We start from the raw sequence: 25,600 nt of genomic DNA, 5'->3' as shown, positions 1-25,600 counted from the left end.
CTGGCTGGGAAGCAGTGCTGCTTAAAAGATCTTGGTTGACAACAGATGAACTAGTGGTGTGCCCTGGCAGCAAAGCAGGCCAGCAGTATGTTGGGCTGTACCAACAGGACCACAGCTGATACATTGAGGGAAGAGATTATCCACCTTTCCTCAGCAATCATAAAACTGGATCTGATACGCAGCATGAAGTTTTGGAGCCCCTGGTTGATAAATTTGAATGAATCCAGAGGGGGAAGGGCACTAAGGTAGCTGGGGAGCAGGAATATATGACCTGCAAGGGGAGGCTGAGGCATCTGGACCCATTCGGTTTGGAGAACGGGTTTTGGGAGCACCCTAACATCAGCCTTATTTCCAGTATCAATAAGGAAATTAAGAAGGTGGAGACATAGGTGCTTGGTAGGAGAATTATAAACAATGATCTTAAATTGGAACAGGGAAAGTATAGACTGCATATAAGGAAACAGTTCTCTCTTTGAGGACAATTAGGAGTGGAAGAGGCTTCCCAGAGACATTGTGGAAACTCTGTCCTTGGAGTTTTACAAGACCTATCTGAACAAAGCCCTGAGCAACCTGGTCTGCATTTAATGTTGGCCCTTCTTTGAGCAGGAGGTCGAATTAGAGACCTCCTGACCTGCCTCCCAACCTGCATGAGTCTGTAATTATGAAGTTTGCATATGATGATCACATATGATCCTACTTGCTTAAAATGAAATGAATCCGTGGAACAGGTGGCTGCAAAATCAAAGTGTCACCCAAGGCCTTAAATTGCTCTAATTGTCGTTTGCTGCTCACAAGCAAAAAAGGAAAAACAAGATGTCTCTATATCGTTCTCAAGTATTTATGTGTTTCAACAGAGAGTGACTTCTGTTTGCAGCTGAGCAGTAAAACCTGTGTTTTGTCTTTTTTAAATAAAACATCTATGAGGAATAATTTCATTTGTAAGAAAGATGTGGTGCCGTTAATAAAAGTCTTAAATTCTTTAAAAAAAGAAAAAGGAAAGTATAGGCTGGTATCTGATTAAGATTTGGGGATGGTGAGATCTATTGGAATGTGACCTAGTTTTCCGTGATAAAATTCATTATGGAGTATTACAGGTGGATGGGACAATAAGAACCAAATAAGGAAAAATACTTTATTTTCAGAGTAATGTATTCTACTTCTGGACTCTCTAATGATGTGCTAAGTACAAACTTGTACAGATGGGCAAGAAATATGCAAGTATTAGTGGAATATTGAAAGATTCTTGTGAAAGAAGAAGAGAATGATAACTGCATTTACCTGTAGCCTTAAGCATTTTCAATGAGGGGTTGATGTATAATCTTGACAATAATTTTGCTTAGCAAGGTTGGTTTTGTAGGTGTCTAAATAATATATAGAGTTGATAAAGGTAACAGGGATTTGCTGAAAAAAATTAATTCTTTCTTTCAGGGCCCAGTCAATTGTTCATGATTTCTTGGAGGTTCAGTATAAAGCGTTGAGACACACTTTTAACATGAGAACCTCAGCTATGCCTGTAGATATTACATGAATTTTTGGGGTTGCAAAACCAATATGTTGATTTAGATAAAGATAAGGCACTTGGCAGTAAACATGCAATATAAATGTCTGTGCATCCAAATACTATTTCAGGGACAGTGACTGCATATGCAAATGTTATGGATAGGTTTTATGCAAGTGGGTTTGAAAATGTGGCTTTTCCTTCTCCTAGTATACTTAGAACACTATGCTAAAAATTACCTTCTATAAAAAAATCAAGCAACCTTCTTCAGATTATACAGGCTGAATTCGAAGACTTAGTAAAAAAGTTACATGTTTAATAATATACATATCTGATATACTGACATAATAATACCTTTTTTATATTTTTTTTTTTTTTAGGTTCGACCTAAACCAGTTGCCCAAAATAACATTCCTATTGCCCCAGCACCTCCTCCAATGCTTGCAGCTCCTCAGCTCATTCAGAGGCCTGTGATGTTGACAACAAAGTTCACACCCACTTCGTTACCTAACTCTCAGAACTCCATACATCCAGTTCGTGTAGTTAACGGGCAGACAGCAACCATAGCCAAAACTTTCCCTATGGCACAGCTCACCAGCATCGTGATAGCAGCACCAGGCACCAGGCTTGCTGGACCTCAGACTGTACAGATCACCAAACCAAACGTTGAAAAACAGGTACAGATAAGGACATGTCCACTAATGCAACGTGAACAGGGTTTATTGCTTTAATGTGCCGGTTTGGAGAGGATGACAATCGTGGGGAAGTTTTCAGTGAGTACCATAGATATTCATGTTCCATCAACAGTACAACTTACAGAAAGACTTGCAACTCTCGGGATAGAAGTTGCCATTTTCTTTAATGTAGGCCATTGGAGTATTTTTCTCATGCTTCAGTGTTTTTATGCTCCCTCTACTGTCTTAACTGCAGTATTCATAAGCAAGCTACTTTGCAGGGCTGTACTAGTATCTTGGAGATGAAGTACAAACTGAAATCCGTGTTCATATCAAGGCTTTAAGAAACACTGGGAAAATATTTCCTGTGTTACTGTTTTTCAAAGGGTGGCTACATGAAAGCCAAAATGACGCAAAATCGTTGGGGTATTTAATGTGATAAATGTAGCAATTTCTTCCTTCATCTTGCAGTCTTGTGATTGGAGGCAAAATAGTCTTGCTCAGCTTCTGAAGACTGATAGTTCCCCATGACTAAATTGGATTGATTGAGTGGAAAGGAGACTCTCAGAAATAGAGAATTCTAGATGTTTAGTTTTCGGGTCTCTCCAGAGAAGACTTCTATAAAATAAAACATGAGTTTAGTCAGTGTGGATTGGAACTGAGAGTCCTTGCTATTCAGTTCAAGTAAAGCAATCTTCTGTTTTGCTTTTAACTCTTCCATATATTATGTCAGTAATAGTATAATATTGTATACTATATAATACATTATCTATAACAGATAATATTTATGTCATTTATATAAACAATAATAGTGTATATTTCACTTACAACTCTTTCATAGATTATCAGGCCTTAGAGTAACCTTCTTCTCTTGAAGTCACCCATGGAGACTGTGAAAACCATGTGCATGAAAGATATTTTCATGCTCAGTTGTGCTTATGAATTCTCATGAGTAGGTTCTTCCATACCTCAAGGCTCTTCCACAAGTTACTCAGCAATGTGTGCCCTTTTTGTATGATTTGAAGTTGTACTTCTACAATACTATACCTTTGATGCCTATTCCTTCTGATGTCAGCAACATTCATTTGCTCTTTGAATAATTATTGGCAATTCAACTGTTGAAAAACATACAGAAGAACGGTAGTGATTTAATAATACATGAATTTTTCTGTAGATTTTCTCCATATCATGCAGAGGAAAAGTTTGTCTCTCTGTAGCTTGCCTCGCTCAGTTTGTGGCCTCCACAGCGATGCCATGGGCTGAGGCTTGTCATGCAGGGTTTGTGATACCATTGCAGAAGATTATGACTTCGGAAAAGAAAAAGGCTTCAAAAACATCTGAGATTGTAGGAGTTGAGAGAGACAGTTTTTGAACCATTCGTAATTCTATGAAATACGAATATTGAGGAGTGAGAAGTACAAAATGCATGTGCCATGCAGAATGGTTTCTACCTGCAAGTCTTCCATGGGATGCTTTTTCTTAAAGTGTCTGTTAGTTTTCTGGTACGGTGTAGTGATTTCTGTAATGGACTTAACTCTTAAGATTATTTTTCTTGCTTGTGTGGCTGAGTGGCTTATGGGAATGGTGATAAGACTGTTTCATCCTTTGTTAAAGAAAAACACTGTATTTAACCTTCCTCTCACATCAGATTCCTCAATTAAGTCTTTGTTAGTACGCTGCCAGCTTTAAACTGTTTTTCTCCTGTATCTGTGGAAGTATATGTTTTGCTTTATTAGCCAAAGTAAAAAAAGTCATTCTTATCACTGAATGAGAGAAACACTGTTTCTTTTCAGACTATTAAGCCACACGTGGAAGCAGAAGAGAAGCAAACAGAAAGTCATACAGTTACTCCACCTGCTGCACCGAAGCCAAAACGAGAAGAAAATCCACAGGTATCGGAACACACCCAGAGCTTTCTTCTAAGAAAAAAAGGAAACACCCAGTCCTTCAGAAAACATTTTTCCCCTTCTGTTCACTCAAGACTGCTTAACTTTAAAATTCCATACATTCCTGTTGAACAGCAGTAGTTGATAAGGCTACATAATGAGAAATCTAAACAAAAATAATGCATTGCATTTTTCAGTTGTGGAATGCATTTGACTTCTGAGGCTTTTGTAAGTTAGAAGATCATAATTTCCCTCTAATGCTTCCTTCAACCAGGAGACTGAGATTACAGTCTTGATTTCACTTCCTTTGAGGATTTAGACTTCCGGAGTTATTTTTAATGCTGGAGAAATGTCTTTATCGTGGCATTTTGCTTTATAAAATATTTCTGCTCTGGTGAGCAGGATGGAAAGAGTAATGTATGCTTACATTTTTCCTGGGTTTTATTCCAGTTGGTTTTGCGGGGAAAGAGTGGCCAGAATGACTGTTGCTTAAAGCCTTTTTGCCATGCAAAGCTTTGGAACTGATTACAGCTAAGTGCTCTACTACATTTGTTTTTGTAAATGGATTCAAACTGACTACTGTGTGAGCATTAACTGTTGTCAGTACAAATTCTGATGTTTACATGTCTGTGCACTTCCTGCATTAAAATTAGAATCCTTTAAGGGAGCCACAGCCCTTATCGAATGGCAAATGTAAACCAGAGTTTCTCCTTGTAGTTCACAATACATAGAGGATGATCTTCAACAAGCAGTGTTTTACTGGCAATTGAACTGTATGCTATTTACTAAGAACCAATCACAGAGTTGGTTCAGTGCTGGACTGGAAGTAAAGAAACTGCTTTCTTGTTCCTAGCTCTGCCAACACTGTGATCTGGAGCAATTAGCATTTCCCTGTATCTCCACCTAGGTTCCCCTCTATAAAATGGGACTATTGTCTATCCTCTGCAAAGCAACTTGACGTATACTAATAAAAAGTGATTTCTAGAAACAAAGTATTGCTAATAACATTTTTGGTGCTTAGTTACCTGTCAACTGACTTTAAAGGGCCTAAGCTCATCCTAATGGTTGGACTTGTCATGATTTTTTTTTTCTTCCCCCTCACAGAAACTTGCCTTCATGGTGTCTCTTGGACTAGTTACTCATGACCATCTGGAAGGTAGGAAGAATGTCTTAAGTTGGTTCTTGACCTTTTTTCATGATCATTTTGAACTGGAAGTACAGGTCCAAAATATTTCTGTATTGAATGCACTATTTTCTTGCACCCAAGTACATTTTGTATGTCTGTACTCTTGATCTAACTTAGTTTGCTGTGCATACTTTTTCATTCCTCATGTTACATTGAAACAAAACAGTTGCTTATGCAAAGGAGATCAGGGGTTGGGAAGAAAGTATATGGTCCGATGGGAGGAAAGAAATTTGTAACAATCTTATTGCTTCCTGGACAACCGCTGTATCTACAGTGTTACACCATGAATAATTTTGCTGTAACCAATGTCTAGATTTTTCATTTATTTCATGGGACTGTAATCTGTAGTGAATGAGTTAATAGATTGTAATTGGGTTTATCATTTAAACTCTTTAATCCTATACAGAGAAATGCAGCCTAACGTTTCAATGGCTTGCATATTTCTGTACTGTATTTATTATAAGTATCAACAAGTTTACCATAAACCTTTCATTTTAGATCCCCGTTAAGCTGACCATGAGTTTAAATGTCTTAGCCGAGGAGTACTTGGCAAGAAGATGGTAATAATTTCGTTAGTTAGTTGAGCACTGTATTTTTGTATTCCTTATCAGCTCCTAGTTTCCAAACCTTCAGAAATGAGAAGTATAACAAAGTTGCCTATATTCAGCATGATTTGTGTTCTGTAGAAATCTTCACAGCGCTCCTCACATGCAAAGTGAATTCAGAGGACTCTCTATAATTTCTAAGACCCATTGTTTTCTAACCTGAATGCTTTGTTTTACAAGAAATCCAAAGTAAGCGACAAGAGAGGAAAAGAAGAACAACAGCAAATCCGGTGTACAGCGGAGCCGTTTTTGAGCCTGAGGTATTAAGATTTTGCGGGGGAAGCTGGTATTTTTGTTCTGATCTTGCGTGTCTTTCTGCCATGTTGCTACCTCCCAAGCTATCTCAGTCCTAACTCGACAGGCAAGCTATCATTTATAATTCAAAAGGCCATTGCAGATTTTTAAATAGTAGATAGATCAGGATGTTCTTCTAATACTTTCTGCCTTCTCCCATGTAAAGCTGACATTAAATGGCAGTGTGTTAGTCTTACCATTAGGTCAGCTTGCATATCAGCCTGAAGCACTCCAGATATCTGAGTAGTGTAAAAAAGCCAACCTTCCTGAAGCTGTGCTTCAGAAGAGAGAACAGCCAGTAATCTCACTTAGTACTACTGTGCTCTTCCTCAGCTATTGCATACAGTTGTTGCCAAAAAATGTAAGCCAACAAAAATTGTTTTATTCTTCCCTGCAGCGCAAGAAGAGTGCAGTCACGTACCTAAACAGCACAATGCATCCCGGGACACGTAAAAGAGGTGAGGTACACATAAACCTCTCTTCCTCTTATATGCCTCTTCCTCCATCTTACATTTGCAGTCCCCTTGTTGATTTGAACAGCAAAACAAAGCAGGACTCTACAGTGCTTCATTTGTCCAGTAAATTTCCATGATAGACAAAGATCATGACTTGTAGGGATTAGCATAGCAGGTTTTATTAGGCAGCTCAGTGTTTCATTTCAGTTTCACTCTCCAGAAATAAAAACAAAATACAGTAGACAGAGCAAAGTGAAAGGCGAGATGTTTGAACATCACTTAGTGTTATAAAGCTTCTGTCAAGATTCTCTTGCTAATAACTAAATTGTATTCTTACCGTCAAGAAGGAGGTAGTCACGGAAAAAGTGTCTGTGCCTTGAACAGGAGAGGAAACTTAGTGTGACAAAGCCTTGTTCCCCACTGGCAATAGAGTTGGGTCCTTCAAATGAATTTATCTTGTGCAAGAAAGGCTATCGTGCTCCTACTGAGCACTTTTCTGCAACCAGAGTGCCACTTGTCCTAAAATAAAAGATGATCTTTTGTATAGGTATGTGTTATTATTCAGTAGAAATCCTGCTGTAGAACAGGTGAAATTTTAAGACTTTGATTGTGGTGAAACAAATGAGTCAGAACAGCATAGGAGAGAACTTGATACCAATTTATGTGCATGGCATCAACCACACATATAAGACACTCTTTTCCTGATTTTTGATAATTTTCTGCAGTCCTTAAAGACTCATGATACTTTCTCTTCTCCTGAGTTAACTGTCTAAAAAAAGGTAATCAATCAGATTAAAAAAAACAAAACAAAACAAAACAAAACCCCAAAACCACAGTCCTACCTATCACTGGCCGGTTCCATTATCTTTGTTTTTTGGCTGCAAGGTCAAATATTAATTAGACATCTCCTTGATGAAACTCTTCAGTCCAGCAGGCAATATCGCAAAGCCGACACTTTGGCAGCTATACTGTTTCTAAATAAAAGGCATCATTCTCTACTGCCATCCTCTAATAACATGAAATGTGATTTTTAAAACAATATGATGTAGATTTTGTAGAGAGTTTTGCATTTACTTTGTGGATAACTAAATGTTCTTTCTCCTAGTAATGATTTCTTAATTCTATTTTATAACTCACTGTGAACAGTTACTGTATCAATGAAAACAATTGCATGCTTTTGTATTTGATCCTCTCCTAGCTTGTTTTTGCATGCTGACTGCTATTGTACTTTTTTTTTCTCACACTCTGTTGTGAGCTTGTAGCTTGCATCAGCACCAAATTAGTAGCACACATTTTCAATTGACAAAAGATTTAGATGTATATATTTGTTTTGTGATTTAGTGTAGTAATATATTAGATGAAAAGCTTATGCAAGCATGTGCCCTTGAGAGCTTTAGTTTAATTCTAGATGGTGCTGAGCATGTCAGAAATTTCAGCCCTGGACATCACTATCAGAAATCCGTTTCCAAGGACATACTTAGTTCTGGAACATATCCAGACCTTAAATGCAAGGTATAGCATGTTAATAGGTATAGACTGACAACCTGTAAACATAAGATCTGGGGAATTATTCCTTTATGTTTACATATCCATAAATTACCTCAGAGAAGGGTGACAGAAATGGTGGTTACATACTGATTTTTTGTTGTCTTGCTTTGCATACATAATTTTATGAATATTTTTATTACAGATTTTGCACTTCTGCTAGTGTAAAGGAGCATATAGGAGTGGTGCATAATCAAACATGCTTGACTGAGAAAGTCTAAGAAAGAACACAGAATCTGGGGAGGGTTACAGTGGAAGACCAGTGGTAGGTTACAACTCATAGTGCTGGTGTTACGGGTCAGAAACAGGACCTGCTCTTGAGGTTGTCTAATTTAAAACATGTACCAGTAGGGCAGAAATTGCTGACCTGTGGGTGAGTGAGTTTAAAAAAGGGTGAAGAAGGGGGCTGGTGAGTATTGGCCTCTGATAAAGGACTTAACCTTTTTGTAGATTTATGCTGACACTAGAAGGATAGGGAGGTGTGGGATAGCAGTAGAAGGGATTTAATAGTAGTTATTGTAGCTTCTCTCTAGCTTTGATACCAGCATATTTTCCCTAAGACTGAATAGCCTCATTTCTAGGAGTGGCAAGTATCCCCATGCTGCTTTTGTGGGATTGATTCTTTGACATTCTACAGAGCTTATTTCTATTTCCTTCTGAAATACATCTTTTAAATGTTCTTTCCTTAAAACAATTCTACTTAAAGTTTTCTAAAAAATGTTTAAATCTTTGCTTCTGTCTTTCCACTTGTAACTTTTATATTAACTTCCTCTCTGTGCTACATCATTTCCTTTTTCACGCTAGCCAATGAGGACCACTGGCCAAAGGTATGTAAGATCATTTTTCCTTTCTTCTTTTTTTTTTTTTTTTTGTGTTCCCTGTTGTTAATATGTAGGTCGTCCACCTAAATACAACACGGTGCTGGGGTTCGGGGCTTTGACCCCCACATCCCCTCTATCCAGTTATCCTGACTCCCCTGAAAATGAAAAGACAGAGACCACATTTACTTTTCCCGCAGCTGTTCAGCCTGTGTCCCTGCCTAGCCCCAGCTCCACAGACGTAAGTAACTCTTGGGGAAGGGTTTCTTTTAGAAAGACAAGCAGAAACAGCCACAAGGAAAATTGTAGCAGATTTTGTTTCTTTAGTCTCACTCATCGTTTGTCCTGATTCAGTGCAGTGGAGCAGTCCAGCATTCTTTCAACACCCTTCCTTTTTCCTCCTGCACCTATGTTCTTGTCCTGTAGAAATTTTATTTGTAACTCCTTCAGTGGATTGAAACATTGAGAGGCATGAGGCATGCTAGATGAGCTCATTTCCTTTGTGCAGTGTCTGAGATCTTGCCTAACTGAATTGAATCTGTCATCCATGAAAAAGGGGGAAGGGGAGAATGAAAAGTATTACTTTCAGACCATAATAACAAAAAGTTGTGATGTTTCTGTAATGAGAGAAGGAGAGAAACCACTTGGATCACACAGAACAGCCAGGAGCAGTGTTTGCAGCCCTGCTTTGGCAGTTCTGGTGTACTGACATAGCTAAATGCATCACCCTTATGGTCAGAGCACATAATCTGTCTTGAGTGAAATCTAGTAGTATTGTTATAATTAATAAACAAGTGTCCTTAAGTTAATTCAAATATAAGATTTGCTACTCAAAGCACAACCATTTTTAAACTGCCAAGAGCTATCCAGTTATTTCATTGTTTCTATTTCTTGCAAAAACACAATTAAAAAAATTAAAGGTCATGCATAAACTTTAGAAGATAAATACTGTGGGAAGAATTTGACTGGGTCACTGTGTAGGTCCAAAACATAACGAAGGGACTGTACACTGTGGTTTGTCCGAAAGTGTGCTGTGACTCTGCAGTATGGGTGAAACAATTCATTGCACAAAAATTCTCAGGAGTTGTAGTGTACTTCCAGTAAAGTGCTTGCGTTTTAATGACTAGTACTTACTGGGCACAATTTAAAAATAAAAAGGTGCTTGCTTATTTCTTCATACCAGTGCTGTGAAGTCCTGCAATCTGAGTAAGAGCAGCCTCTTTTTTCTTCCCCCCTGCCTTGTTTTTTTTAAACATATTATCACATATAATTGAGGTCTAACCATTTGGGCTTTAAGGAGGAGTTGAGCTGCTTTGTTTTCATCTATACAGTTGCACCACTGTAAGTACAGAAACTGGGAGATGAACTCTGCTGGCCACATGCAACAGGGAATAGAAGCCAGCTTCTTGCCTCTGAACTGTATCTGTTCTGCAGAGGTAACAGGAATAGAAATAGTACAAGTGTGTCGGAGTCACTGAAATAAATAGATGCAATTCTGATACCCAGGGAATATGTATGTGAAATTAAAAGGTTCTTTTTCATATAGTCATTTTTGAAAGCAGAATAGCACTTGACTGTAAAAACCCTTTCCTGACAGTCAACTGAACGGGACTGTCGAACAGCTCCTCAGGGAGAAGGTGAGGCAGCTCCATCTCTGGGCTCATTTAAAAGCAAGAGGTAGAAACAACCAGCAAACATGCTGGAGAGCATATTTTTTACATTGGCCCCAAGAGAAGGACTAGATAATGTGGAGGGGGGTCTTTTCCATCTGATGTGTGTGTGTGTACTGCTGGGTCTTTTCCCACTGTGTAAGATCTCTCAAAACAGTATAATGAGTTGTTGCCCTGTTTTCTGCAGTGCCCAGCAGCAGCAAGATACATCAAAAATCGTGATTTTCTGTAGCATTCAAATATAGTTCTGAGTGCCCCAAATTTTGTGAATTTGGATAGTATTTAGGCCTAGATTCTGGATTGCTGTAGTGTTCATTGATTAATGGAAAATACTTTAAAGGAGACAATGTAAGATTACACAGCAGGTAATTAACATTCTCTCTTACCTGAGCATATTACAATGTAGCACAGTAGCACTCTTTCCCCTTTAGAATCATAAAGAAATTTCCTTTAACATGTTTCCAGACAAGCTGTTTAATTTATACATATGCAACAGCACTAACATTTTTTGGGTTTAACTTTTTTTTAATTAATTTGTTCCAAAGTCTCATTTAATGCATATTTGCTATCAGTTGGGTTAATTTGGTAGACTTTTCAGAAATATTTGGTGTTGAGTTGCATATAAAATAAAATAAATGTAAAAGAAGAAAATATATTTCAAAGTGCTCATAATTTTTTAAAAATGAAAAATAAACTATTGAAATGTCAACCTTCAGAGACAGCAAAATATTGGAAAGGAAATAAATATGAGAACTGTTCTTCTGTTACTACATGTTCTGATTCTTACTTGCTGATCACAAAGAGAGGAATGGTTTCCCATTTCTCTCATGGGCTGGAATGTATGTTCTTACAAAATTGCTGTATAAGCTTGTGCAGTCACATCCCTTTTTTGTGATTCAGTTCCCCACATTTATCCACTTAGCATGGTGCTGCCTTTTCCCTTCTGAGTTTTGAGAACTTAGCAATACTGGTAAAAACCTTTAGCATCCTTGGCTGCAAAAGTGCTACATCATGCTGGAAAAGTCCTATATATTTAAACACCAACAGTATGAGTTGTGTTGGAGGTGAAGACAAAGAGGAAAATTAGTTCTTTGGCATTTAAGGAGTTGTCAGCTTAATTAGATGTAGAATACAGTATACGGTGAAGTGATTGTGCCACAGTTTGTGGCTGCTGCCACCACTGAGGAGAACTGTCCTGCCTGCCACCAGCAGCCTTTGCTCATCCGTTAATGTCTCATGTGTTGTTCCAGCACAGATACATCTTGAGGCCACGTTGTGATCTGCATAGAGGAACTGGCACAGCTAAAAATTGTTAGTCTTCGCCAAGATCATGCCCTAATCCTGTTAATTTTGTAGACACACACATTCTTGTGCCAGCCTCATGCAGGGGACAGAAATGAGTATCTGGGCATGTAGAGAAGGCAGGATCACTTCTCTTGGCAGTGAGGCCAGCCCGTGTCATATTGAAGAGGGTTTACACTTAGCAGATGATACAAATATAGAAAGGTCTCTTTATTGTAGATAAGACAGAAATTGTCTGTAGTTACAGCCTCCAGCTTTTGGGGACTTAAAAATGAGAACATGACAAGGACACACATAAATAAAAGGCTATTTCAGAAGTCTCAGTTAAAACAATTGAGCAATTCCTCAGACCGATATAGAAGAACACTGCAGTTTTGCCCATCTTTAAAATATTTTTGCATTAGTTTGCTGAAAAGGTCTAATTCATGTAGGGTTTAAGAATGTAAATTCGATATTTAGCACTTGAGTAATCTTTGTGTTTAGCCAGCCTATGAAAACAAATCAGGCCAAGCACTTGGCAGCAGGCACCATGGCCCAGATCAGCCTTCTTGTCTTTCTCCTGAATTGTCATTCTTTGAATGACAGGGATAAATTTTGAAGGGAGGATGAAGGAGGAATTTGAGATGGGATTGGTGTTAAGGGTGGAAGGGTAGAAAGTAGGAACAGAATATGGAAAAATGAAGTAATTCAGCAGGCAGGATGGAGCAAAACTTCTCTGTTGTTTTTTTCCTTTTTTTTTTAATTTGGCTGTGAACCACTTGGTTATGTGAGATTCTCCCTCACGCAGTCGTGGCGTATTCACCTGGATGATAGCAATTGCCTTTGAAGGTAGCAATTACTCAGCAGTAAGAACAGTGCAAAAATCACTATTCTAGTGATGGTTCAAGTCTGTGGTCACAAAATGCCTTTTTGTTAGTAAACTTCTTATATCAAAACAACATTTCAATTGAGAGGGGCATTAGAGAGCATTCAGATTGCAAAGTCAAGCTCATACGAGTTAGGAAATGCCACAATTATTATTGTTTCTAGTAATTCACTTACATCATACATTATGATCAGCTTTATTTATATGGTCATTAACAATTCCTGTTGCAGAATATTTAGTTTTCTCATGTTGCTCCAGTGAAATGTACATATAAGTATAGATATTACATATTCAAACACACAAACTACATATACTTCTGATTCAATACTGTATTATTCAGTTCTGTTGCCTAAAGCCAGGCCCTGCTGCTCTAGACACTTCATAAAAATAAAGAAAACTGTTAGCTGTCCAGAAAGCTTCTATTTATTTTCCTGTTTTTTTCATGCAGAGGAAGTAGAGCAAGAAGTGACACTAAATCACCGTTTATGGTCTTTGTTCTGAAAATATTCTTTAGTCTCTTCAGCCTGTAGCATGTGTTAGAGCAGCCTCAGTGAGCTCTGCTTTTGCCCAAGTTGACTGCCTGTAGCCTTCACAGAGCTGGTCCAGAAGCTGAGATTAGTGGGGTGCATGTCACAGAATCACAGAATGTTTGGGATTGGAAGGGACCTCAAAAGATCATCTAGTCCAATCCCCATGCTGGAGCAGGAACACCTAGATGAGGTTACACAGGAAGGTGTCCAGGCAGGTTTTGAATGTCTCCAGAGAAGGAGACTCCACAACCCCCCTTGGCAGCTTGTTCCAGTGTTCTGTCACTCTCAGTGTGAAGAAGTTTCTTCTCATATTTAACTGGAACCTCTTGTGTTCCAGTTTGCACCCATTGCCCTTTGTCCTATCATTGGTTGTCACCGAGAAGAGCCTGGCTCCATCCTCGTGACACTCACCCTTTATATATCTGTAAACATTCATGAGGTCACCCCTCAGTCTCCTCTTCTCCAAACTAAAGAGACCCAGCTCCCTCAGCCTTTCCTCATATGGGAGGTGCTCTACTCCCTCAATCATCTTTGGTGCCCTACGCTGGACTCTCTCCAGCAGTTCCCTGTCCTTCTGGAACTGAGGGGCCCAGAACTGGACACAATATTCCAAATGTGGTATCACCAGGGCAGAGTAGAGGGGAAGGAGAACCTTACTGGACCTACTAACCACCCCGCTTCTAATACGCCCCAGGATGCCATTGGCCTTCCTGGCCACAAGGGCACAGTGCTGGCTCATGGTCACCCTGTTGTCCACCAGGACCCCCAGGTCCCTTTCCCCTACGCTGCTCTCTAACAGGTTGTTCCCCAACTTACACTGGAACCTGGGGTTGTTCCTGCCCAGATGCAAGACTCTATACTTGTCCTTGTTATATTTCATTAAATTTTTCCCTGCCCAACTCTCCAGCCTGTCCAGGTCCCGCTGGATGGCAGCACAGCCTTCTGGCGTGTCAGCCACTCCTCCCAGTGTGGTCTCATCAGCAAACTTGCTGACAGTGCACTCTATTCCCTCATCCAAGTCACTGATGAATATATTGAATAGTACTGGCTCCAGTACTGACCCTTGAGGCACTCCACTAGATACAGGCCTCCAACTGGACTCTGCCCCATTGACCACGACTCTCTGGCTTCTTTCCTTCAGCCAGTTCTCAGTCCACCTCACTACCCAATTGTCCAGACCAACTTCCTCAGTTTAGCTGTAAGGATGCTGTGGGAGACTGTGTCAAATGCTTTACTGAAATCAAGGTAGACCACATCCACTGCTTTGCCATCATCTGTCCACCTCGTTATATCCTCATAAAAGGCTATGAGATTGGTCAAGCACGACTTCCCCTTGGTGAAGGCATGTTGAAGCCCCTAATGACCCTGTTATCCTTGATACGCCTTGAGATGGCACCAAGGACAAATTGTTCCATCACCTTTCCAGGGTTGGAGGTGAGTCTGACCGGTCTATAGTTACCTGGGTCCTCCTTCTTGCCCCTTTTTGAAGACTGGAGTGACATTTGCTTTCCTCCAGTTCTCAGGCACCTCTTCCATTTCCCAAGACTTGGCAAAGATGATGGAGAGTGGTCCAGCAATGACCTCAGCCAGCTCCCTCAGCACCCGCCGCTGCATCCCATCCGGACCCATGGATTTATGGATGCCCAGATTGCTTAATTGCTCCCTAACCCAGTCCTCATCAACTAAGGCAGACTCCTCCATTGTCCTGACTTCCTCTGGGGCCTCAGCGGTACAGGGCTCCCCAGGACAGCCTCCGGCAGAGTAGACAGAGACAAAGGCGGCATTCAGTAACTCTGCATTATCTGTATCTTCTGTCCCCAGGGCACCCACCTCATTCATCAGTGCACCTACATTGCCTCTGGTGTTAGTTTTATGCCAGGTATTTGAAGAAGCTCTTTCTGTTGTCTTTGACTCCTCTTGCCAGGTTTAATTCTAAGGAGGCCTTAGCTTTCCTAGTTGCCTCCCTACATCCCTTGACAACAGCCTTATATTCTTCCCAGGTGGCCAGCCCCTCCTTCCATGATCTGTAAACTCTCCCCTTCCACTTGAGCTTACCCAGCAGTTCCCTGTTTAACCACGCAGTTCTCCTGGCTCCCTTCCTTGACTTCCTACGTGTCGGGATGATCTGATCTTGAGCCTGGTAGAAGCAGTCCCTGAAGGCTAACCTTGGGCCCCTTTACCTTCAAGTACCCTTTCCCACAGGATTTCCCCTATCAATTGTTTGAAAAGGCCAAAGTTTGCCCTACTGAAGTCCAGAGTTGCGATTCTGCTTGGTATTCTTTTCCTGCCACACAAGATCCTGAACTTGACCATTTCATGGTCACTGCAGCCAAGGCAGCCCTCAACCTTTACCTCTTCAACCAGACCCTCCTTGTTAGTGAGAATAAGCTCCAGCAGTGCTCCTCTCCTAGTTGACTCATCCATCATTTGCATCAGGAAGTTATCATCAATGCACTGGAGGAACCTCCTGGTCTGTGGCTGGCTGGCTGAGCAGTCCTTCCAACAAACATCAGGGTAGTTAAAATCCCCCACGACAACCAGGGCCCATAATTGTGAGGCTGCTCTCAGCTGTCTGTAGAAGGCTTCATCAACTTCCTCACCCTGATCTGGTGGCCTGTAATAGACACTCACAACTGTATCACCCCTGCCGGCCTGCCCCTTAGTTCTCACCCACAGACTCTCAAATAGCTCCTCATCCGTGCCTGGACAGTACTCAATACATTGTAGTTGCTCTCTCATGTAAAGAGCAACTCCACCACCATGCCTGATTGGCCTGTCTTTCCTGAGGAGGACATAGCCATCCATGACCACATTCCAGTCATGTGGGCTGTCCCACCATGTCTCTGTAATTGCCACCAGATCATAATCTCCTGACCGAACACAGGTTCCTAACTCCTCCTGCTTATTCCCCATGCCGCGTGCATTGGTGTACAGGTGTTTCAGGGAACAAGCTGAGCACACTGATTTCACCCTAGGGGGATGGGAGATCTCCCGGTCTTCATCAATTCTAGAGTGCTGCCCCACTGGTGCAAGCCCACCTACAACCCCATCCCTCTTCGAGTCTAGTTTAGAGCTCTCCAAATGAGCCCTGCTAATTCCTGTCCCAGCATCCTTTTGCCCTTGTGAGATAAACCTTTCCCATGTATCACTGTCTGGACTGCTGTCTTATAAAACCAGCCATTATCAAAGGATCCAAAGCCCTGCCTGTAGCACCAGTCTTGTAGCCAGTCATTCATGGACTGAATTCTATTCCATCCCACGTTGTCACCCAAAAATGGAAGGAGGGAAGAGAAAATAACTTGCTCCCTAGACTTTCACCAGCTGTCTCAAGGCCTTGAAATGCAGCTTTCTCCCCACCTGTCTGGAAGAGCAGCAGTGGGTAGTAGTCTGTTGAGTGTGTACCGGGTTGGGGAGCATCCTGGTGTTATCCCTGATCCAGGCTCCAGGTAGACTACATACTTCCCTATGAAGGTCAGCTCTGCATATTGGGCCCTCTGTCCCTCTCAGAAGGGAATCGCCTACTACAATTACCTTTCTTTCTTTCTTATCTGAGGCAGTCTTGAGGTCCTGTGTGACCTTGCTGGTGGGCCTTGCACCACATCCTCACCTACCTCTTCTTCGAGATCCAGGGCCTCAAACCTATTACAGAGGTGCACCTGGGGAAGCAAAGCAGGTAGGGATGGGGGTCGCTCATGATGCCAAACTGGAACTTGCTTCCAACCCTCCTCATCTTGGTCCCCTGCCTCTGCCTGACAGCAACAGGACAGGGGTTGTCTTGGGTCTCCCCCCTCTGCCCAACAGGGTGGGGGGTCCATCACCTTTTGGGGGGTATCTCCCTGGGGCCTTTCTGACTGACACTCCAGGGAGTTACTCCACCAGTCGATCTCTTTCTCACACTCCCTGATGGTCCTCAGTCTCTCGACCTCCTCCTTAAGTTTCACCACCATGCTGAGCAGATCTTCCACCTGCTCACACCTCATGCAGGGGGACCGCCTGCCTCCCTCCCCCGGCAGCAGCAGCCTCTGGCATTCCCTGTGGCCAGAAACCTGAACACCCGTAGTTCAGGGCAGGTGCTCTGTCTGAGTCAGCACAGCCTTTTAGTGACAAGCTCCGTCTGGAGGAGACCATGGTCAGCAACAGTCTGGGACACTGGCAATAGGTGAGATGGTCTGACAAGCCAGGAGTGACAAGCTCTGCACCCTGCTGCACGCGCTGCCACAGCCGCTGCTGCAGCACAGTGTGGTGGGACTCACTCGCTTCACACGCAGGTCGCCCCTCCCAGCGCCTGGTGGGCAGCAACACCTCACTGCCCTCCCTGAGGCGTTTTCAAGACTGGGGGAGGGGGTGTGATTGCCACAACATCACATCACAACAAAGTGATGTCACAACATCACATCCAGCCCCCCCTTTATGCATATATTTATTAACTGCTCATAAACCTGGAGTGTTTTTTTGGAATCAAAGAGTGGCCGGGATTTCGGTAAGGCCGGTTATTAGTTCTGAGGAAATGCCCTGAATTTTCTATTACCAAAAATAGGACTGTGAATTTTGTGCATGTGTGTTGTCATCTCAATGCATTCGGCCACACTGCACACTGATCAGCTGTGTCACTTCAGGTTTTGCAGCGTTCAGCTGAATTTAGAAGGTTCTCAGTCTGAATTTCTAAATGACTCTCCCTCAAGAAGCAACTGCATGTGCCTCTTGTGTAGGCCTCTTTCTGCAGGGTATTAGACAAAACAGATTTGGTTGTTAACACACCGATAATTTTGCACCTGAGCCAGTTACCACGTGCCATAGTGTAGTCTGTAGCAATCAAAGCATCTTAACACATGTAGTTCTCTAGAATGAGAATTTTCTTCTAAAATGTAAGAATTTTCCTCTTAATTTTTTCCTTAGGTTGCAGAGGATTTTGGTTTAGCTTGTATGACCTCTCCTGCCTTCCTTCTTTTCCTTGTACTCACAGAATGCGTGACAAGGAAAAGAAGTTATTCCCAGCCTGGTTGCATAGCTCACTTCACAGGAGGCATGAAATGTCACTCGTTTAATTCCTTATTTAACACTGAGGAACTCTTTGGTGTTAAAGCATGAAGTAATACCATAACCCAGCTCTCAGCGATCCCTGGGAGTTATGGAACCAAAACATGGCACAGAGAATTCACTAAAGATTGATCCTCTACAAAACATGACGTCAGTGCTAACCTTGGAAACTAAGAGAAGAATAGCCTTCCCTTCAAAGAAAGGCCTCATCAGCAATAGAGCCGGGAAGTATAAACCTGAGCAGATTGCTTGTGTGTCATACTTCTAATGTGTTTAATATTTTATCCATAGTAGAGATTAGTGTCATTTTTCTTGCCTGGCAGCTTAATGTGTAAGTGCATGGCCAAATCTGCTATCGCTCCAAATTGATAGAACTTAGTCACACACATGAAAAGACTGTACAGGTCAAAATGAAACCCGGCACACATTGGTATTTCGTACAGGGGGAGCACATACACACACTTTGACTCAACACACACATCTCAAGATCGTGATCTTGACAATGTGTTATGTGTATGAAACTTCAACCAAGGTTGGTGAGAATTGCATATTTCAGAGTCCACGTGGGGCCTTGAATATGTCCAAAAAACCAAAACCAGACAGAAATACCACCACTACTCCAAGCATGAGATGGGAGTAAAAGGAGGAGAGAGAGAGAAGAAAAAGTGGCAGAAATCAGACCTGCCTTTTTGGGAAGCTAATGGCTGTAGAAAAAAATTCTCTCTGATGGTGATGCAATAGTAACTAAACCTATTTTTTTTTTAAGAGACACTGCCTGTAATGTTTTCAATTTTTTATTTTTAAAAAAACTTAGTTAGAAATTCTCTCGTCGTATTGCTTCATACTGGCTCTCAACTTACGTTAGCAATGGAACATAAACCACTCTCTATACAGAATGAGAAAATTTTGAGTCACAGCTTTTTTGATGCAACTTGGGGTAACGTTAAGTGAAGTAAAAAGAATTGTCTCAGGATGTCATTAATTCTGTTCTTTTTCATTCACAAGCACAACACCTTTTCCTTCGAGTTTCATTTTTAAAGGTGACCTAAATATTTGACAGTGCTCTTTTAAGTCACTCAGCTGGGGTTCCTTACATACTATTACTGGCAAGAGACAGCCTCATCAGCATTCCTGAAGTGGAGTTGTGCTTACATCCAGAAATGAGAAGGGTTAAGAAAATGGGTAGCTCATCACTTTAGGAAAAAAACAACAACAAAAACCAACAAGATAAAGGGGGACTCTTAAAAAAAAAGACTATGGGGTAGTAGTTGTTAAAAGAAGATATGGTAATAAGCGTTTGCTGTAACATTTTGCGTTAGGAGGACAGAGGGACTGTTGGGGAGGACAGATGTCCTGCCTGGTTTTCCTGTTTCACAGCCTAAAAACGTCTTGACCATTTGGAATCCTCTTAGAAACAGTTTGTGCTGTAAATTTTGCATTCAACTAGGATGTAGATGTCAAAGGTCAAAGTTCACTTTTTGCCTTCTCTCTCTCTCTTTCTCTCACCCACACCCTTTCCCCTTAATTTTATAGGGCGATATCCATGAGGATTTTTGCAGTGTTTGCAGAAAAAGTGGGCAGTTGCTGATGTGTGACACATGTTCACGTGTTTATCACCTGGACTGTCTGGACCCACCTCTGAAAACCATTCCCAAGGGCATGTGGATCTGTCCCAAATGTCAAGACCAGGTATTGTTTGAGAGAGGGAGAGTTATATACAGTGCATTATAAGGATTTTTCAGTGTTAAAGAATATAACCAGATCACTTGGCTTACTTAGATCAAGACAGCTTGACACTGAACACATCTATTTGATTTGGAGTAAGGCTTGTGTGAATTTGATTGAATTACCTCTGTTGGAATGCATGCAAATACAAAACTGTTGGGTTTTGCTCCCAGTTTTGGGGTCTCTATTTATTACCCTTGTGTTGTTACTCTTTCTGGATCGAAGCACACAATCTTTTGGGAGAGGTTCTCTATCACCCACAGAAAGTTTACCATTCATCTTAAGCTCATTGTCTCTTCAAAAGTTATTATTATGTTCTTCTGGACAAATAAATAAAGCGTTTGCACAAGCCTACCTCAATAGATAGAGCAAATATAAGCCCCTGTTTGCTCTTATAAATCAAACATCAGAGAGGTTGTCTTCAGTGATCACTTTAATAATATCATCCAGCATCAGTATAATGAGGATAGGTGAACAGTTTGGTGGTTCTTCCTTCCAGATCCCTCTCTGAAAGTACACAATTGAAGTGAACAGATTATATTTTAATATTTTGTTTATAATTGTGTCAAGATTACAAGACAGAGAAGTAAACCATTATATTCCTAACCCTTACATGGAACTCTGGAAGCTGCTGATAATCAGCAGCCTGAAGCTGTTATCGTCCTGTCTAATGTAGCATATTGCTTGGTCACCCACGTGACCTCCTGTTAGCCAGATGGTAACGTAAGAAAACAGCCTGACATACAATATGCTGCTCAGAAGAACGAAAATGCAGAACTCAAGTGACTTGGTCAATAGTTAAGAGAGGAGGGAGTGTTACCGTTTCCCTATTCCTGCTCTCACCATATCCCTCCTCTTTGTATTTCTGTGATAAGGGGGGAAAACCCCAGGAATTTCACTATAAAGTGACTAAGTCCTCTATCTTCTGAGACACCTCTCTGATTCACTTATTAAAAATACGTGTCTTTCCTCTCAAAGTTTGTTAGGAGGGAATATGTAGGAAGGATCTGAAAGACATAGATGGTGCTTACCATTATGAAGAGGGTTTGACAGCTCTGTTAAGATGATTCTGATAAGCAGAGGACATAAGTCAGTTTTGTGTTTTACTAGCAAGGGAGTGTGGTGTTTGAATGTACGGTGTGGAGACTGTTCTGTGCCATGAAAACTTTTCTCCCAGAACAACTAAGATCAGCGATTTGTCTGAAGCACGAAATAATGTTTATGTCTCCTGGCAAGTTTGAGTTCAGATATATTATCCTTTCATTCCTCTTTTAAGTTGTTCAGTTTCATTAGTAGGCTTTATTTCGGGCTACAGAGGGAATTTGAGAAAATGCTGACATTTGTAAGGCACGGGCCTGCTTTGTGGGAGCCACAATACAGTTGTGAATAATTCCCTCTGTTAAATCTCAGAACAGGTTTGTGAAGTTTCTTGTTAACAGGGCTGAGGGTAATGATAGCCATAAAAGAAAATCCTGTCTTTCCCCCTTTCTCTTTCTCCTTTTTGCTTTCTTAGAGGTAGAATGTGTACCAGCTAAATCTCTGAACACTTTTCTTTCAGATGCTAAAGAAGGAAGAAGCAATCCCATGGCCAGGAACTTTAGCAATTGTTCATTCATATATTGCATATAAAGCAGGTAGGAAAATGGAGAACAATACTTTTGTTTCACTTTTAATAATGGAAGATGTTAACTTCTGGAATGGGCTAGAATGGTACTTCCTTTAAAAAGGAAATTAAAGGGGAAGAAGCTTAATCACTCGTGAAGTGAAAATAGCAATCTAAATATTTGTTAAGCCTTCTGTGATGCTTGAGTGTGGAGGTGAAATTTTGGGGGTGGTGTAGCGCACAAGTTATTGAATTGACTTAAAAAACAATTACCCTCTTTACATGAAGCAGTTTAGACACTCTATCCACTGTTGCAACAGGAACATTTTAAATATTCTGAGTAATATTCTCTTTTGCAGCAAAAGAAGAGGAAAAACAGAAATTGCTTAAATGGAGTTCAGATTTAAAACAGGAAAGAGAACAGCTAGAGCAGAAGGTCAAACAGCTCAGCAATTCTATAACGGTGAGTATTGCCCTCCCAAATAACTCTGCACAGGTGTTCTGATGCCAGAATGCAAAGAGAAAACTATGGAATGACTCGCAAGTACTAGAGCTGTCTCCCAGTGGATTTACTGAGAATTGGGTGAGCGTTTTCCTTTGCTTTTTAGGACTTTGGGGAGCAGGAATGAAATACAGGGAACATATACTTACATTGAGTCACTTAGCCATGATCCATGCCGACCATATATTGTGGCCTATAATATCAGCAGGGGACAAACATGACCCAGAGCATTATTGTCTGTGGGCACTAGATTAAGTTAAATTCTCCAGTGGCTCACTTAAATAAGAATGGTTGGGCCTCTGTGTGTAATAAGAGTTACAGTCTTGGTGCGCTTTCCAGACCTTCCTCATACAAAAGTGAGCGTTTCCCCATGACTGACTCTCAGACTTTTGACTTGTTGCCTTGGCAGTCAGCAGCTGGACCCTGTGTGTGCCACTGCATAATATTAATTAGATGTTGTTGTGCTTTGATCCAGAAGCTGTGGTTTCCACCTTAGTTTATCACAGTAATTGGAGCATACATATTAATTTGCTCTGTTTACTCACCTTCATATGCGAATCAGGCTCTTGAGTTGCCGGTGTAAAGTTTGAGCCCCTCACTTAGGGGCCTTAGTATCACAGAATGAAGAATACTGAAATCTCCTATGTGGCAGCATCTGTAAGGCTGGACACATAAGTACAGATGTTTCTTTTTAAAAACAGATGCACCTTCCAGTCTGCCTGTCTTTACATATTAGAACAAAAGTAAGTGCCCCATGTTTATAGACCCCTAAATGCTGACAATACAAATAAAACAATTGTGAGCAAACAAGTGATGAGAGGTGCTGCTTTGCAGTTCTGGAGACTCATCTTCTGGTCAGCAGTAGCTGGGCATAACCTGAGCAGCACTAGAGCACAAACACTGTTTCTCAGTGATGCACCCAGGCAGGTGCAAGCCCTTAACGTGAGGGATTGACAGTAGGTAAGGAGAATGGTTTGTTTTCTATGGTCATGTCATTGTTTATACTTTCATTGGAACTGTCCAGAAAAGACACATTAGGTCTAAATATTGTGGTGTTTTTATGATGCCATGGGCTGCGTATGAAAATAGTAAAACCAACAATGTCTGCAGATCAGCATAGATAAAAGGTTTAAAAAATGTAGGAAGGTTGCCATCTTCGTGTAAGAACCTGAATGTTACAGACATAGCTACCGTCTCCTCCTTTTTGAGAGTTTCAAATATAGATATAAACAGGTTTTTGTCCTTGAAACATCATTTGTGGGCTTTTTTTAAAACTTGTCATACCGTGACTCTTGACAGATGAGCTAGCTAGGTTACTACCACTTCTAAGAGAAAAGTGGCCACAAAATAAGATTTTCAAGTGAAGAAGGGCTTGTTTTTCCTTTCAAGTGCCCCTTTATTTATTGAGAGGAGGAAGTGATGTTCCTGCTAAAACGTATGTGAAAGCAAAGGCTATATCCCATTAGCAGCAAACACACATGCTGTCAGCAGTCAGCTGCAGTAGGATGCCTGAGTTTGCAGAACTGAGCTAAAGAAATTTCAGCAATGAAATACTAATAGAAAAAGTAATAAGAACATATACTTGGAAGTTTCTCCTCAAAAGGAACACAAAAGGACGGAGCTGTCTGTGTTCATTTGCAAAACACCGTGGGATGAAGGGAGGCCATACCAGGTGGCAGCTATGTAATTCCTTGGCCCTCAAATGCAAATTCTCCTGTGAACACAGCCCTGAGACTCTTTTTCGTCTAGGCTGAGAAAGTGAAATTGTAGCTGCAGTCTTTCTTGCGTACTTGCATTTAGATCTGTGAACATCCTATTCCTTCTCTTAACCTTCTTTCATTCATAAGCTTGAACTTACTGCTTTTCTCTTCTGCTGCAGAAATGCATGGAAATGAAGAATACCATCCTTGCAAAACAGAAGGAGATGCACAGCTCCTTGGAGAAGGTAAAACAGCTGATCCGCCTCATCCAAGGCATCGACCTTTCAAAACCCATAAACTCTGAGGTCACTTCAGTAGCCATCTCCAATGGCATGGACTCCACTAACAATACTAATGCTGCCACCTCCACCTTAGCCTCCTCCCCTTCCCAGAGCTGCATGGTGAACTGTAACAAGGGCGATGAGACTAAATAACACAGTGAAGTTAAGAAGGAGCCAAGGGAGGTGGCGGCGAGGAGGAAGAGCAAAATAACGAAACTCTAGAAAAGCAAAACCGGATTTCTTCTGGAAAGTGCAGAATTCTTTAGTTCTTTGGTTCCAGAGAGAGCGTGAAGATGCTTGTGCCAGGCGGCACCGGAGTTTGCCAATTGATCCTTCTTATTCTGTGTGTACATGCAAAGTTCGGATCATGTTACATGAATAGTGCCAGCTGGGGGTTCTTTGCCAGCACCATGCCAAGTGAAATAATATATTTACTCTCTCTATATTTTACACCAGTGTGTGCCTGCAGCAGCCTCCACAGCCACTATAGGTTTGTTTTATTTTTGTTTGGGGTGAGGAGCAGGGATGAGGGAGGAGAGCAGGTTTCAAATCCTTATTTGCAGAACAGTTTGTTTAGCTAGGGGAAAACAAAAACAAGTCCAAAGAGCCTGTGGGCTTTTCCTGTTTCTAAACTCTCAGTACTATTAAACCAAAAAAACCAGAAATATAAATTATCAAATCCCAGTGCCCAGAAGGGACAAGTCTATCAAATAAGCAGTATTTACTATTGTTTAGACAGGAGATGTACAAAAGGAAAGGAGATGGACTTTTCACTGAGTAACCAGCACATGTACAGGCTGAGGATCTACTGTTCCAACAGTTTGGGGTTAATCCTATTTCTTCACATTAAACAACAGACATGCTTTGCAGAATTGGTTTGGGTCCTCACACTCATCCAGAAAGCCTATGTTGGGAACAGGAAAATAGAGGGCCAGAACCCAGGGTCAGCTTGGAGCATTCGATGGAGGTGTCCCAAGAGAAAATGTGCATCGATTACTTGAAAATGAGATTCCAACCCTTTTATATATTTATAAACAACAATGGTATCCTGAACAAAGTAGCACATGACCCAGATGTGTGAACTGAACAGAGAAATGTCCTTTTCTTTCACTTCCTTTCTCTTCTTTTGGTAACAAGAACTAAATAAGGAATAGAAAAGCTGTTTTTCAGGCTGACAGTCTAATTAAAGAGGTAGATGGGACCTTGCATGGTATAGATTAGAAGTAATAGTGTCAGTGAGATACAGTGAGTCTTTGTGAGTCCTTGTGTCATCGTTTTGGGCACTGTTTTTTTATGCAAGGGCAAAATCTTTGTATCTGGGGGAAAAAAACCACACAACTTTTTTAAATTAAAAAGGAAAATAAAAGATATTGAGGTCTTCCTAGTGTTACTTAAAATAAGATCAAGGTAAGAAACATTGTAAA

At 41.1% G+C, this 25,600-nt stretch overlaps 1 protein-coding gene across 1 annotated transcript in view; it reads left to right on the top strand.

Moving 5' to 3' along the window:
• The window catches only part of PHF21A (PHD finger protein 21A), a gene marked incomplete at its 3' end in the record, with an annotated part of 139,643 nt that extends 115,314 nt beyond the window's left edge, over window positions 1-24,329 (top strand). The window contains exons 9-18 of the mRNA XM_080344637.1: window positions 1,879-2,175; window positions 3,966-4,064; window positions 5,163-5,214; window positions 6,030-6,109; window positions 6,541-6,601; window positions 9,039-9,202; window positions 19,899-20,054; window positions 21,649-21,724; window positions 22,053-22,156; window positions 24,075-24,329. Of these exons, the coding sequence (XP_080200763.1) occupies window positions 1,879-2,175; window positions 3,966-4,064; window positions 5,163-5,214; window positions 6,030-6,109; window positions 6,541-6,601; window positions 9,039-9,202; window positions 19,899-20,054; window positions 21,649-21,724; window positions 22,053-22,156; window positions 24,075-24,329 (1,344 nt within the window). The remainder of the gene's footprint in view (window positions 1-1,878; window positions 2,176-3,965; window positions 4,065-5,162; window positions 5,215-6,029; window positions 6,110-6,540; window positions 6,602-9,038; window positions 9,203-19,898; window positions 20,055-21,648; window positions 21,725-22,052; window positions 22,157-24,074) is intronic.
• Between the last annotated feature and the right edge of the window lie 1,271 nt (window positions 24,330-25,600).

The sequence above is a fragment of the Nesoenas mayeri genome (assembly GCF_963082525.1).
Source record: "Nesoenas mayeri genome assembly, chromosome: 5".
NCBI lineage: Eukaryota > Metazoa > Chordata > Aves > Columbiformes > Columbidae > Nesoenas > Nesoenas mayeri.
The sequence above is the reverse complement of the archived record's forward strand: the minus strand, read 5'-3'. Positions and strand labels throughout refer to the sequence as shown.